General features: G+C 43.6%; 1 protein-coding gene across 1 annotated transcript in view; it reads left to right on the forward strand.

Annotated features, from left to right (window-relative positions):
* LOC124608242 (ARF GTPase-activating protein GIT1) overlaps positions 1 to 16,130 on the forward strand; it is a 222,306-nt gene that overhangs the window by 54,795 nt on the left and 151,381 nt on the right. Inside the window, exon 3 of the mRNA XM_047139971.1 lies at positions 8,419 to 8,608. Within this exon, the coding sequence (XP_046995927.1) occupies positions 8,419 to 8,608 (190 nt within the window). The remainder of the gene's footprint in view (positions 1 to 8,418; positions 8,609 to 16,130) is intronic.

Genomic DNA, 16,130 nt, shown 5'->3' on the forward strand with positions numbered 1-16,130 from the left:
AGCTACATTTTTTTAATGAACATTCATTCATTCAGCTAAGAAGCTGGTTAGCTATAGCTACATACAACCCTTTGCAGCTCATCTGATACTTGGTGTGATGGCTTTCATATGTGGCTGTATGTTTCATTGGATATAAAATTCCTGTGCCTGAAATCCAGCTCCAGGTGGCTATACGGCGTGCCTCTGCATGGACCCTCTCACACGGGTTTCAATTCTCTCCTTTAAAATCGCGGGTGGTCCACTTCTGTCGCCGTACTACGGTCCACCCTGATCCAGAGCTCTATCTCGCTGCACAAAGATTGCCTGTGGTTCCACAGTTTCATTTCCTAGGTCTTCTTTTCGACAACAAGCTCACTTGGCTGCCCCATATCAGACTCCTGAAGGTAGGTTGTTTCCGTAAACTCAATGTCCTTCGCTTCCTTGCCCACTCCTCCTGGGGTGCGGACCGTTCCCTCCTCCTCCGTCTTTATCGTGCTCTAGTTCTGTCACGTTTGGACTATGGTTGTCAAGTTTATGGTTCAGCTGCTCCTTCCACGCTGCACGTGCTGGATCCAGTCCACCATCGTGGTATCCGTTTGGCCACCGGTGCCTTCCCTACTAGCCCTGTTGATAGTCTCCTGGTTGAAGCTGGGATCCCCCCCCCTTTCTGTTCGGCGGTCCCAGCTTCTGGTGTCTTATGCCCTTACTATCCGTTCTTCTCCTGCTCATCCTTCCTATTCTATCCTATTTCCAGACCATGGACGTCGCCCGCCTGACTCCCGCCCTCGGGCGGGTTTACCGGTTGGGCTGCGCCTTGCGTCTCTTAACCGTGATTTTCGGCTTCCTTCTTTGTCCTGTCTTCCTCGCTCCCTCCCCTCCACCCCTCCTTGGTTAGTTCCTCGGCCTCGAATTCGGATGGATCTCCGCCGCGGTCCGAAAGATTCCATCCCCCCGGTGGTGTTCCGTTCCTTTTTCCGCCAAATTTTATGGGAGTTTCGGGATGCTGTTGTTTTTTACACTGATGGCTCTAAATCTGCTGATCATGTTGGGTATGCCTTCACATCCTTTGTTGGAACGGAAAATCATCTACTGCCACCCTCATGTGGGGTGTTTACTGCGGAATTGATGGCAATTTCCCGGGCCCTTACCTTTATTAAACAATCCCAACACAACCGCGTTTTGTTATGTGCGGACTCGATGAGTGGCCTTCTTGCTATTGACCGGTGTTTTTCGCGCCATCCCTTGGTCTCTGCCATCCATGACCATCTCGCTGATCTTCACCGTGCTGCTTGTTCCATTGACTTCCTATGGGTCCCGGGCCATGTGGGTATCCCGGGTAATGAGCTCGCTGATCGTTTGGCTGGGGGAGCAGTTACTTACCCCCCCCCCCCCCCCGTTTTCTGTAACCCCTCCTGCAGCGGATTTACGGCTTCACATCAAATCTCACTTTGCACAGTCATGGGCCAATTCTTGGGAGGCTACTCCACTGTCTAATAAACTTCGTGCCATTACGGTGAATCCAGGCCCATGGCGTTCTTCCTTTAGCCTCTCCCGCAAGGACTCGACCACACTGTGTCGTCTCCGCATTGGCCATACCAGGCTGACCCATGGTTTCCTTTTGCGTGATGAGCCACCCCCGCTATGTGGTTGTGGAGCCTTCCAGTCAGTGGCCCACATTTTGGTTGAATGCCCCCTTCTTTTGGCTCTGCGTGCTAAGTACAGACTCCCCCACACTTTACCTTTGATGTTGGCTGACGATTCCCGGATGGTCTCTCTGGTTCTAGGTTTCCTCCGGGAGAGTGGTTTTTATTCTCAGTTTTAAAGTTTTTAATCTCCCTCTGGTGTTGGGGCAGGGCGGTGAGTGTTTGGGTGTCTCCCACTGTAGGCAGTGTTCAGAGATTCCCGATTCACCTCCCTGACCGGAATCCTCTTTTCTTTCCCTTTTACTCTGTTTTTACCCCTTCTTTTTAAGGCTTGGTTAGTTTTTCTATTCCCATACGTACTTTCTGCATTATAGCAGTTGTACCTTTTAAGTCACAGGTGGTCTTGCCTATGCTGCTTCAGCATAGTGTTGGGTTCGTTCTCTTGCCAACTTCCCTCATTTGTTTTTACTAATGACAGCGTGACTGCCCTTTTACGTTTCCCCTTTATCCGTTTTATTTTTCTGACTATACTGAGATGTCCCGTTAGCAGAATGGAGTCTATTTGAAACAAGGGACTGATGACCTTGCTGTTTGGTCCCTTTAACCTCAAACAACCAAACAACCTGAAATCCAGTATGAAATGTTGAATGGGGTGAGTCTTGTCTCTTGTCATCCACAGGAGACTGATCAGTGGAGTGCAAAATTGGGAGCAACAAAGGAGTAGGATGTTGTCAGTTGAGTGAAGTTAATCATTTGGGGGGCATGTGGAGTGGAGGGAGGAAGTGTTGTAATAAGATATCCTTTGCTCAGAGTATGACACATGGTGAGAGGTAGACAAAACATGTAGCAAATATCATCAAACTTTCCCATAACTCCCCAGGGGGTTCACTACCCTATGGTGAGTTCGTGCCTGGCTACCATGGGGCCCCAGTCTTTATAGCACCTCTTCTCCTTCCGTGCTGCATGTTTTGGGTATCTTCAGTATGCGTGTCACTTCGACATCACCACTACTCGTCTTCTCTTCATGGGAACAAGCTCTGGGGAATTAAACCTCTCCCAATGGCTTGGCTGACCTCTTGTGATCCCTCACATCATGAGACGATTTTAGCTAGGGTGCTTATTGGGCATTGTCATTTTAGCCATCACCATTTGTTACATGCTGATTCCCCACCACTTTGTGCTCATTGTCATCAATCTTTGACGATTTGCCCTTTCCTGACCCAGTGCCCCTTCTTTAACTGACCTTCCAGTGTATGTTAGCCTTCTGAGTTATTGGCAGTTTTAGCGAAAAGCGTGGACTGTCGATCGCGTTTTACTTTTTATCTGTCACAGCAATATGGCGAAAGACATTTAATCTTTGGTGTGGGAACTCTGTAACTCTGTTGTCTGTATGGTGTATTTTGTGGACCTTTCTCCAAGGGGAAGTCCTTCTTTTTAGATTTCTTTCCTTTCATCGACTGAGCTTTGCGTATAATCACTTTCAAACCAATTTTATAATGGGAGTACTGCATGGTGGCTGATTTGTTGCAGTTATGACAGGTTTATTGGTGTCATTTGCTTTTTATGGATTAGCTATATGAGGCATTGTCATTAAACTCTGTGACAGTTATGAGGACCTAAGATTTGGGATGGTTCACAGCTCACAAAGTGTGTGTGTGTGTGTGTGTGTGTGTGTGTAGGGTGGGGGAGATAACTCTTGTTAGTTTTTGCATTTGATATGGATGGACATCTTTAATGAGTCATCAGAGAGGTGGATATATCAACTTTCAGGATGATAATATGTTGAACTGAACTGAGAAGGACCAGGTGAAGTGAATTTTAGCGTAAGTGGTGTTACTCTTCCTTCGCTTTTGGTCTAAATCAGAGAGACGTTATCAGTGAATCTGAACCAGTCAAGGGATTGCAGGTGTGTTGCAGGAGGAATAGGAAGAATTCCTGTAGGTTATTCATAAACACTTCAACATAGGAAGATGCCTTGTCTATATGTAGTAAAGTTCTACGGGATTTGTATGCGTCTTTTGCTTTCAAAGGAGAAATAGTTATGGGCCAGAATGTGATTGAACTAGCAAGTTCGAATGAGGTGATGGGTTTGGTGTCGAGACAGTGTTGTCCGTGGCAGCATGGGCATGAGGATGTTGGTTTTTAAAGGTGTAGCATCCCTGGTGATAAAGTTTGTGATGATGATGTGACAAGCACTGTGGAAAGGTAATAGAGAAATTGATAAGTGCCTTGGGTGTAGAGAGGGAGCTACAGATAACACTGTGCAATAATGAAAAAGTAAATTGAATGAAAATACTCAATTCCTATGAGTTGTAATGTGCTGATCGTGAATATCACAAAGGCAATTCAAAATAGCTCTGGTTTTCATTTTACACTGTTTTATTACAGCGAGATAATTATATACAGATTTTTATGTTAAGTTTAAAATTAAATAATATAATAAACGAGAATAATGGAATGTAGTCGAATTAAATCGGGTGATGCTGCGGGAATTAGATTAGGAAATGAGATGCTTAAAGTAGTAAATGAGTTTTGCTATTTGGAGAGCAAAGTAACTGATGATGTTCGAAGTAGAGAGGATATAAAATGTAGACTGGCAATGGCAAGGAAAGCGTTTCTGAAGAAGAGAAATTTGTTAATATTGAGTATAGATTTAAGTGTCAGGAAGTCTTTTCTGAAAGTATTTGTATGGAGTGTAGCCATGTATGGAAGTGAAACGTGGATGATAAATAGTTTAGACAAGAAGAGAATAGAAGCTGAGGCATCAAGGGATCACCAATTTAGTACTGGAGGGCAGTGTGGAGGGTAAAAATCGTAGAGGGAGACCAAGAGAGGAATACACTAAACAGATTCAGGATGTAGGTTGCAGTAGGTACTGGGAGATGAAGAACCTTGCACAGGATAGAGTAGCATGGAGAGCTGCATCAAACCAGTCTCTGGACTGAAGACCAAAACAACAACATTATAATGGTTTGTCAAAGTCATAATAACTAGTAACAATGGATTATATTATTGTTCCTGGTCTTACCTGTGTGCAATATTTTGGATATAAACATTATGATGCCATTTTTAGTGATCTTTTTGTCTCCCACCTCTTCAACTTTAGTGACTTTATTAATGCACGTAATAATTTCTACACATTTGTTTCCAGATTAACTACCAGTTGTTCAAGTTGACTGCTATTGGAGTGAACAAAAATGACACGAGTTTATGTTAACAGTGCTGACACATGTTGCTATGTTTGTGGAGAAGTGACATTTGCTTCACAAAAACAGCAAATAACTCCAGTGATTTAAAAAGCTTACAGTTGTTATTTTGGGTGCAAAATAGGTGATCAGGATAAATCCTAGGCTCCACATGTGATCTGCAACACTTGGGCCAGCAACCTCGGGGAACTGGATGCATGGGAAAGGACATTCAATGCCTTTTGCAGTGCCTATGATCTAGTGTGAGCCAACTAACCATGTCAGTGACTGCTACTTTTGTATAGCTCCTACTATCAAGAAGGGAGTATTGAAGAAGAAGAAGAAGAAGAAGAAGAAGAAGAAGAAGAAGCGGAGAGCGATCCATCCTAACATTCCATCTGCCATATGTCCAGTTCTACATGGGGAAGGAATGCCAATACCTGAAATGCCGACAGAGTACGAGATTGCTTCTGATGGAGATTCTGAATGTCCTGAACCATGTACATCACAAGATCCAGAGTTTCTTCCAAATATATCATCAACTGATGATCCACAAAAATAGCCTCAAAATGAGTTAAGTGATCTCATTAGAGATTTGGAGCTCTCTAAAGCTAAGGTTGAGATCTTAGCATCAAGATTGCAGCAGCACAGTTTTCTGGAAAACAATGTAAATGTTTCATTCTACCACAGAAGAGAGCAGTAATTCACTCAATTTTTTTAACATGCAATATAGTCTTGTGCCATGTGTAGATATAAATGGTCTAATGAAGGCTCTCACAATTAATTTCAACCCTGATGAGTGGAGACTCTTTATTGATTCATCAAAGTTGAGCTTCCTTCTATTCCAGTTGGGCATAGTGTGCATATGAAAGAGCCATCAAGTATAATGACTCTTAATGGCAGATTTGTGGTGACGTGAAAGTGGTTGCGCTGCTATTAGATTTGCAGTTAGGGTATACTAAATATTGCTGCTTTCTCTGTGAATGGGATAGCTGAGCTCATGCATCTCATTACAGTAAACATGAATGGCCCACCAAAAAATCTCTTCAACCATGTATAGAGAACATTAAGAGTGAACCTCTAGTAGACCCTAAAAAGATTCTGCTCCTGCCGTTGCACATAAAGTTGGGTCTTATGAAAAACTTTAAGGGAATGAACAAAGATGCTGACGCATTTAAGTACTTAAGGTAAAAATTCCCTTAATTAAGTGATGACAAAGTAAAGGAGGGCACCTTCGTAGGCTTTTTGGAGGCCATACTTTTGATGAAATCATACAAGGTGCTGAGAAGCAGGTATGGGAATGTTTTAAGACAGTTTCTTTACAGTTAATATGGAATAAACAAGCAATAAATCACAAGGAGATTTTAAGATAACATGTTGTCATCTTATGAAAAACTTGGTTGCAAAATGTCATTGAAAATGCATTTCATACATAGTCATCTTGACTTCTTCCCCAAAGATTGTGGTGCAATTGATGATGAACGTGGGGAGTGATTTCGTAAAGATATTGCCACATTTGAGAAGAGGTATGCCAGAAAGTGGAGCCCTACTATTTTAGCTGATTACTACTGGACTGTCATAAGGGATGTTCCCGAGTATGTGTATAAACATCAAGCCAAGTGAAAAAGGTCATCTTCTGAATTTATCTCTAAACAAAATTTGTAATTGTATGTACTGTACATAAGGACATTTAACATTTGTAATCCTTTATATATCTTTGTGACCAATTAGTTCATACATTTTCTTTTGTGCTTTACGTAGTTCGGGTACAAAGTAGACTTACAAAGTATTTTCATTCATGTAATATTATCTTCATTTTTTAATGCTTTACTTTTGTACTTCCAGAATGGCACTGAAATTTATCAATGCATAACACATAATTTGAGTAATTATTCACTTAAAATTTGTTATGCTGGATCTTGGAACATGAATGCATATTTAGTTAGTGAGTTATTTATACCAAAATGTAGATTACTGTTTTAAAAAGCTAGAGCTAAATATTTATGAAGATGATGATTTTGTATAATTTTATACTGAAATAAACATACCTAACTCAAAATCATGCAATTTACACACTTTCACTTCAAATTTGTTATGGGTGCTGATAACCTCGTTGTTGTGCGCCCTAAAACACTAATCATCATCATCATTCAAATTTGTTGTTCAGTGTAATTGTACAGCAATACCAGTCATCAAAGAGCCATGATGGGACAACTAGTAAAGGACAAATAGATTTAGGTTTGTATTGTGTGCAGAACAAGTAAAAAGGGAAGAGGGAGCTGGATTCATTTGATAGAGTTTGGAATGTGTGTCATGCTGGTCCCCTGCTTTTGGCCATGTGCATATGTGTAGTTGGTAAAGAATAACATTTTTACCCATGCTTCATTTGTTCCTATAAATTACTAAGGTATATGTAGGGAAAATGTTGTAACAAAATTTGGTTTCATAAAAACCTGGATTCTCTAAGCAAAAAGAGTATCTCGTGGGTCATGAGAACACTAAACAAAGTGTGTGTGTTTGTATGTAAATTTTCAGAGCTTTAAGTTTGCGTACTCACAAACCATTATTCATTAGAAAATGTAAATGTGGTTTTCCTTCTGTAATTTCCATTATAGTGTTATTTCATTAATATATTATTGCAAATATTTATCCCTGGGGGTATCTGTTAGCTAGTCTTTCATACTAGTGATTAAAATAGGCCTGCTTTGAGATATCAAAAAAAATAATATACACATTGAAATCCCTGCACCACAGCATCATTATATACCGCTGGAGTGGCCAAAACAAAATGGGGCAGCCCACATCCACTTTATCAGTGGGCTGCACCATTTTGCATCGGCCACTGTAGCATCATGCTATGGTATCTTTGCATGGTGATTTAAATGCTTATCAGGATAGCAGACATGTAGCTGCAAATAAACAAAAAATTAATTTCAGTAATGAAAAAGGATAGATGCTACTCACCCCATAGAAGAGACATTGAATCACAGGCAGTCAGAATAAAAAAAAAGGACTTCTAAAATATTAAGCTTTGGACAAAGTAGTTCTTCTGAAGTAGACAACACACACTACATTAACACAATCACATACACATGGCTACTGTCTCCGGGTGCTGCAGCCTGATTGCCATGTGTGTCTGAGTTTTGCCTGTGTGAATGTGTGTGTGTGTGTGTGTGTGTGTGTGTGTGTCTTTTCTGAGAAGAAAGACTTTGCCTGAAATCGTAATATTTTAGTGTTTCTTTTCATTGTGCCTGTCGGTAACTCATCATCATCATCATCTCTATATGGTGAGTAGCAACCTCTCGTTCCCATATTGTTGTTATTCCATTCAGGACTTTCCCTTGTTTGAGATACTAATTACTTAGCTTTATTTTTTTGATTTTCTATTAAAAACTAGGACTTTCTTCGTAAAACAGTAAAATTGTACTTTTGACATAGTCTCTTCTATGTCTCACACTGAAATCTTTGGTACGTGGTACCTGAACAGTTAGGTAACCTAAATTCAGTGTTTTATTTTCCACAGCAATAATCTTGTAAATAGTCTTACATGTCAGTAAATTTATGAACTATTTGCATGTGAGACCAAGTAAAGGAATTCCTCTTTATTGCAGTCCAAAGAAAACTGACTTCATCCGAGCAAAATATCTGCATCTTGCATTCGTATTTAGACCAGGGAAAGATGAACCTCCCCTTCAGGAAGATGATTTAAGCCAGCAGCTGCATTCCAGCGTGCGGACTGCCAATTTGGAGACTAGCCTTCGCCTTTTATCACAGGGGGCAGATCCTTGTTACTTCCATCAGGTAACATTGCTGATAATAAAATGTTCGTTTTTATTTATTTATGCATTTTATGTTAAAAATTTAGAAAGTATCCACTAGATCTGTAGGGAAAAAAAGAGGTGTGTTCCAAATAGCAGTTTTGAAATAACTTCAATTAGTAGAATTTGTAACAGCAAGGGGGATTGGGATGTTGTTTCTGCAAATAAATTAGCTAACGTTATTTTAGATGACGAGGTACCATGTAGGCTTACAATCTGTGATTGATTAAATTAGCTGACTACATTTTGGGTGACTGGGTCCCAGACAGACCTACAGAAAGTTTTTTATTTGCACATCATAGGCTGCACAGAGTGGCCGTGCGGTTTGAGGCACCATGTCACAGATTGCGCAGCCCCTCCCGCCAGAGGTTAGAGTCCTCCCTCAGGGGGGGGGGGGGGGGGGGGTGTTGTTCTTAGCATAAGTTAGTTTGTTACTTTAAGTAATGTGTAAGTATAGGGACTGAACCTAGTCAGTTTGGTCTCTTAGGAATTCACACATTGTAGTGACTAATAGAATAACAGTATTAGCAAATAACTGGTTGTTGGTGTATTTGTTCTATCTGAATGAGACAATACTGAAAATATTTATATTGCTGTCAGATATACTGGCAGAGTAGATTTTATTGTGGGGAAACAATAATGTCAAACTGGGGGGGGGGGGGGGGGATGATGATAATTTTAATGTGAGATAAATAATTATTTTTCTGTATCTGACCACGAGTCATTAGGAGAAGATTGAGTTGTCTAGAATGAAGCTGGGAAAATTTTATGACCACAGATATATCACTTTGTTAATCACATTTAACGCTGACTCTGGCAGAAAAGGCCAGAATGCAGCTAACATGGGATGGTAGCAGCAGTCTGGAAGGAGCAGGGAAGGAGAAGGGATAGTCGTGTATGGATGGAGGAAGAGAGGAACACTGTCTGGCTGAGTGTGCAGGGACTAGAATACCAACAGGCATAGCATCAGGTGATTTTGTGGCAGGGAGGCGGGGTGGAAAAAGGAGTCTCCACTCATCAGGGTTGAAATTAATTGTGAGAGCCTTCATTAGACCATTTATATCTACACATGGCACAAGACTATATTGCATGTTAAAAAAATTGAGTGAATTACTGCTCTCTTCTGTGGTAGAATGAAACATTTACATTGTTTTCCAGAATAGAGAGGAGTGGGGAAAGATGGATGAGCGTGTTGGCAAAGGGCGGCAAACAGAGGATGGGAGATGAGACTGGGGAAGAGATGATAGGACAGAGGAGGTGGAAACTGTTGTGTCGAGGGTGAGGGAACAGTATGTTCCTGTAGGTTGAGACCAGGATAATTACAGGAGCAGAGAATGTGTTGTAAGGATAACTCCCATCTGTGCGGATCAGGGAGGACCCAGATGGCTTGGTGAGTGAAGGAGCCATTAAAATAAAGTATGTTATGTTCAGCTGCATGTTGTGCCACAGGGTGGTCAATTTCTTTCATGGCCACAGTATGGCCATGACCTTTCATCCTGGCAGATAGCTGATGGTAGTCACACCAATATAAAAAGCTGTGCAGTGATTGTAGCAGAGCTGGTTAATGATGTGGCTGCTTGCACAGGTGGCCCAGCCCCTGATGGGGTAGGATAAACCTGTGACAGGACTGGAGAAGGGAATGCTGGTTGGCTGGACTGGGCAGGTCTTGGACCGGGGTCTTCCACAGGGATATGATCTTTGGGGCAAGGGGCTACGATTGGAAGAGGCATAGTTCATGGAACACCATTTCATGAGGAGTGGGAAGGATCTCGGGTAGGATGGCCCTCATTTTAGGACATGATGATAGGTAATCAAAGCCATGGCAAAGGATGTGGTTCTGTTTTAGTCTGGTAATGTACTGGATGGTGAAGAGGACACTCCTTTGCAGCTGGTTCTTGGGGGTGGTGAGAGGTTGAGGGGGGGGAATGGCATTGGAGATCTGTTTGCAGACTGGGTTTGGGAGGAGGAGGGGGGGGGGGGGTAGTGTCTGTCTATGAAGGCCTTGGTGAGACCCTCAGCATATTGGGCAAGGGAGTTCTTGTCACTGCAGATACTCTGTCCCCAGATGTCCAGGCTGAGTGGTAGGGATTTTTTGGTGTGGAAGGGATGACAGCTGTTGCAATGCAGGTACTGGTGGTGGTTGGTGGGTTTAATGTGGACAGAGGTGGAGATGGAGCCAGCAGAGAGGAGGTGGTTACATGGTGGGTTGAGGAGGACCAGGTGAAGTGGATCAGAGAGAAAGTGTTGAGGTTGTGAACGAATGAAGATAGGGTGTCCTGGCCCTGAGTCGAGATCATGAAGATATCATCAATGAACCTGAATTGGACTAGGGGTTCGGCGTTCTGGGAGGCTAGGAAGGTCTCCTCTACATGGCCCATAAACAGGTTGGCTTCAGAAGGTGCCATGCAGGTGCCCATGGCTGTGCTACAGATTTTTTTGTACACCTTGCCTTCAAAGGAGAAGTAGTTGTGGGTTAGAATAAAGTTAGTAAGGTGTATGAGGAATGAGGTAGGGGGTTTGGAGTATGAAGGATCTGGGAAAAATTAATGTTCAAAGGTAATGTAGCCATAAGACCATGGGCATGAAGGATGGTGGTGTATACGGAGGTGGCGTGAACAGTGATGAGTAGGGATCCACGAGGTAAAGGGGTGGGGAAGGTGGAGAGTAGGAGAAGGGAAGTAGTCAGTATCTTTGATGTGGGAGGATATATTACAGGCAATTGGTTGGAGGTGTTGGTCAATGAGGGCCATAATTCTTTCATTGGGGCGCAATAACCAGCCACAATAGGGCATCCAGGATTGTTGGGTTTGTGGATTTTGGGGAGAATGTGGGAGTTGGGTGTGTCAGGGTGTCATAAGGATGAGGGAGGGAAATTGATTCAGGGGAGAGGTTCTGGGAAGGTCCGAAGGCTGCGGTCACACTTGCTCTAATATTGATGATTCTGCCAACGACAGACATAGGCCAGAGACAGTTGACCTTTCCAAATCAGTACACCACTACTTGTGCAGTCACCCTATAGCTGATCTTATCTCACAAACATACAGACTTCGGACAACAATCGGTGCAGTTCATATCAGTTTGTTTTCTTTGGTCCAATCGACTGATGTTCTCGCACATGAAATATGGGGCATGAGAAAATGATAAGTTTAGTCCAAGAAAGAGTGAGTTTGTGGCATCCTGAGAATGAAAATATCATAATTGTCATATAGTTCAGAATGTATGGACTGAAAGTGTAGGTTTATTGGAAACCTAAAATAGCCAAAATCTTTATTGGAAATTTTAGGAGTTGATTATAACCTCAAAAATTAATTTGTTCAAGTGAAAAGGGTGGTGTATCTTATATGCTTACAAGTGGTAGGTTGTCACTATTTCCCTACAAATTATTATTACTGCCTACTGGTGTTTTATGCCAGTAGGGTAATGGTTCTGTTAGTATGAAGTGGTTTGCAAATGTGATATATGGTATTTATTTCCACTTTTAAGCACTTTAGTTTTTTAGAATGTCTTGCGCTACACTATATGCTTCTCTTTCACCTGATGGCTAAATGACAGTCATTGAAGATTGACATACGTCTGCACAACTTTAAGTAAACAACAGTGAAGGTCACCAAGGTGAGCCTATATCTATTAGTAAAACGTGTCTGTTTATTCTGATAACTGAGTGTGTATAGTACTCGTCATGTTCTTTATCAAGAAGAAAAGCTCATTCACATGTGTTCAGTGTGTCTTTAACGTCAGAAGCTGATATTCAGTACTCATATCCAAACACAGAGGTGTCATGGTATCCACCCCATCCTAAGAGATTAAAATCTAATCTACTTCATACACAGAATAGATTCTAACTAATGTAACCTCCTTGACACTGCTGAAAACTGACAGGAGATCGGATGCACTATGACCACTCTGTCGGATGATGTTATCAGATGACATCTGGTGACCATTTCGAATGACTGTTATTGGCACCACTGTGATCCCACTCTAAGGCTGTAAGGGGGGATTGGAGGTTGTGTTATACTTCTGGGATGGGATCACTCTGGCAGAACTTACAGGTGGAGGAACAGATAACTGGCAGAGCCTACTGCCAGGCAGTCACTGTGATTCACAAAAAGAGTGATGGAACCTTTGTTTGCAGGTAGGATGATTAGGTAAGGATTTGTTTTGAGGTTGCGTATGGCTACTCTTTCTTCTATATGCAAAGTTGGTGTTCTGTGGAAGGGACTTGGGCTAGGATGGTGAGGCTAAGTTGGTCAGGAGTTCCTGGAAGGTGACCAATGGGTGGTTAGGTGGGAAGGGGTGAGGATGATGGTTGGATAGTGGTATGATCTGGGAGACACAGGTTTAAATGTTGGAATTAGGTTGGTTTTGGATGGAGGGATTGATGGCAAAAAGTGCTTCCATTGCAGGTATTGGGAGAAGGAGAGTAGTTCTTTGACAAGTAGAGCACGGTTAAATTTTGGTTTAGGGCTAAAACTGAGGCCTTGGTATTGAACTGAAGCTTCTGTGGAGCTGATGATTGTGGTGGAAAAGTTGAGAACAATGTTACAGGAATGGTTTGATTCTGGATTTGGTGGAGTGTTATCAGGGAGGTTTGGGATATGAGGTTAGTTGTAAAGGTCACCTAAGAAGGGTTTAGGTGCTATGAGGAGTGGACGAGGAGAAACGCAGGGGTTGGATAGTGGTGCCCTGAGGCGGCAGGAGGATGTCAGCAGTTTGGATAACTTACGGAAGTGGTGTCTGGAATGCTTCTCCAGGTGCTGGAGAGCAAGGGATTCAATTTCAGAGATGTGCTACATGAAGCAGGGATTCCATAGTAGTAGTGCCTTGCGGAGGGAATAGAGGGGGTTGTGGGATGCCTGTGCTATAGAGATGTGTTTTTGCAGTACCATGTTAATGAGGGCCAGGAACTGGGGGAATGTGAAAAGGTGAAGGTCATTGTGAAAGGAGGTGTGGGATCGAGAGAGAAATTTTTGTTGTTAGGCCTTTTGGGGATTCCATGGTTTGTGTAGTATTAAGAAATAGAATGTGGGACGTTTAGCCAGGGAAAGGGATACTTTTCTGAACTGGTGCAGAAAGTTGGAGCAGGGGTTCGTTGTGGCAGGAATGGTGTAAAGGAAATGGAAATGACGTGGTGAAAATAGTTGTTGATCATTGTGAGAGGAGCTGTATATGAGAAAAGATGCACAAAAAATACATAGACACACACAGAAACATGCACAGATACACACAGATGTGTAAAAATATGGACAAATATGTAAAATTACACAAAAATGCAAGCAACTATTTTAAAATATGTACAAATACATGACACATACAGTAACATGCGAGAAAGGGAACAAATAAGGTGTGGGAGGGCATGTTTGTTGCAATAATTGGGGGGGGCCAGCTTCCATCCCTTATCAAAGTATTCGTAAGTAAAAAATCATCAAATTCGTTTTGAAAGGACTGTAGAAGGCTTTGGGTGAAGGTTCTTCTCTAAACCTTATGAGCACAAACTTTGTGGTAACCCAAGCTGTGAACCTTTTGGGCACTGCACTATATCATATTGTAAATTCTACTGTGATTTCATTCACGGTTATTGTTTCCCGTGCGTGGGTAGGAGCAGGAGCAGGAGCAGGAGCAGGAGCAGGAGCAGGAAAAATACGTTGGTACTGCACGTAAGTAAAAGTGATTTATTGGTGCAAAAACAATAATACATGGTTACATCACTTGCAATGAGGTGTGATGCTGAGACCCATTGTATGTAGAGCAAAGCAGAAGTGAAGTGTCCCGGCCGTCTGCTCTTGATGTAATGGGCAGAATCAGGAGCGGAGCTCGTAGATCTCTCCCGCTCCTGCTAGAGTGCACTGTCGTCGGTGTCTGTTGTAGTGCCAACTTAAGAACTTGTGTTTACACTGTGGCATCGTTGTTATTGATACCACATCCCTCCCCCCTGAAACGACGCACTGTCATTGAGTATGGCTTCCGACGGCGGGCGGAGGGACCTAGAGCGGTGCAGCTGAGGGGGCGGACAGCGGAACTGCCGGGGCGCGCAACTCCGAATTGATCGCTAAGGGGCAAGGAAAACACCCCATGGAAAACCTGGCCAGGCCATGCACCGCCACAGTGTATGCTCGGATGAGGAGGTGGAGCAATTACCTCAATGGGCGCCGGTGCCGGCGGTGGCGGTGTGACGTCAGCCTCAGCATCCATCGGTTCTGCCACAGCGGAGGAACATGGTGGCGGCAGCGGGAGCCGGAGGTGGGGCGGTGGCGGTGGCGAGAGGCATCCGTCCGGTGCAAGTGACCAGACCGGCAGAGGCGACGACGGCAGGTGCTTCTGCAGCGGAGGCGCGAGCGGCAGAGGCGTTGTCGGTGGAGTCATGGACTGAGACAGTGGAAGCCGCGAAGCCTCCAATTCTACCGGAAAACAACCAGCGGCAGAAAACCAAGGATGGCACAAACGAATCTGGTTCCGGTGTCGCTTGACAGTGCCGGAGGAATAAGAAATGAGAAATAAGGCGCAGCCAAGCTGGTGAAGGATGCACCCCTGCACCCAGTGCTGCCTGCCAGAGAAGATGTGATAGAACACCAAATCATACAGTGCCAAGCCAGAACGAGGCGAAACAGTGAGAGCGTGTGGTGGCGGGTGCAATAGCTGCAGGAGTGACTGATGGGCGCGACCATGTAGCAATTCTGCTGGGGACGGGGTGTCGCACGGCCGAGAGCGATATGAAGCAAGGAAAGTCCAGAGCACGTGCTCGCGAGAGTGCTCATCTGAAACTTAGACGTACGCACAAAGCGTTCAGCCTCGTCGTTCAACTGGGAGTGGAACGGGGCTGAGGGCAGATGGCGAATGCCATTAGCAGCACAGAACGCTTCAAATTCTGAAGACACGAATTTGAGGCCATTGTCGGAGACGATAACTTCAGGAAGGCCCTCAGTACAAAAGATAGACGTCAAAGCCCGAATAGTACTGGCAGATGTAGTAGAAGACATAGGTACAACAAAAGGAAAGTTACTGTACGCATCAATGACTATCAGCCAGTGGGTGTCCCAGAAAGGACCCGCAAAATCAATATGAACACGCTGCCAAGGCGCAGTAGGAGTCAGCCACGTAAAGAAGCGCTGGCGGGGAGCAGATTGGTGCTCCGCGCAAGAGCGACAGTTGGCAAGCAAATTCTCAATTTGTTTATCAATGCCGACCCAAGTGCAGTGACGACACGCTAATTTCTTCGTCCGCACTATACCCCAGTGACCAGCGTGCAGTAAACGGAGGATTTCCGACTGCAACAAACGAGATACAACCACACGAAATTGATCATTGTTAGTTCGTAAAAAGATAACACGGTAGTGTACAGACAAGTTGTGACGTTGTGCAAAGTAACGCCATACAAGAGGATCTCGAATCTGCATAGCAGATGGAGGCCATTGAGTATGAATATACTGCAAAAGAATCTGCAAAGAAGCATCGGCGGCTGTCGCGGAAGCAGCGCGATGAAAATCCACTTGAAAACCATCAGCTAAGTC

This window comes from Schistocerca americana, chromosome 1 (genome assembly GCF_021461395.2).
Source record: "Schistocerca americana isolate TAMUIC-IGC-003095 chromosome 1, iqSchAmer2.1, whole genome shotgun sequence".
NCBI lineage: Eukaryota > Metazoa > Arthropoda > Insecta > Orthoptera > Acrididae > Schistocerca > Schistocerca americana.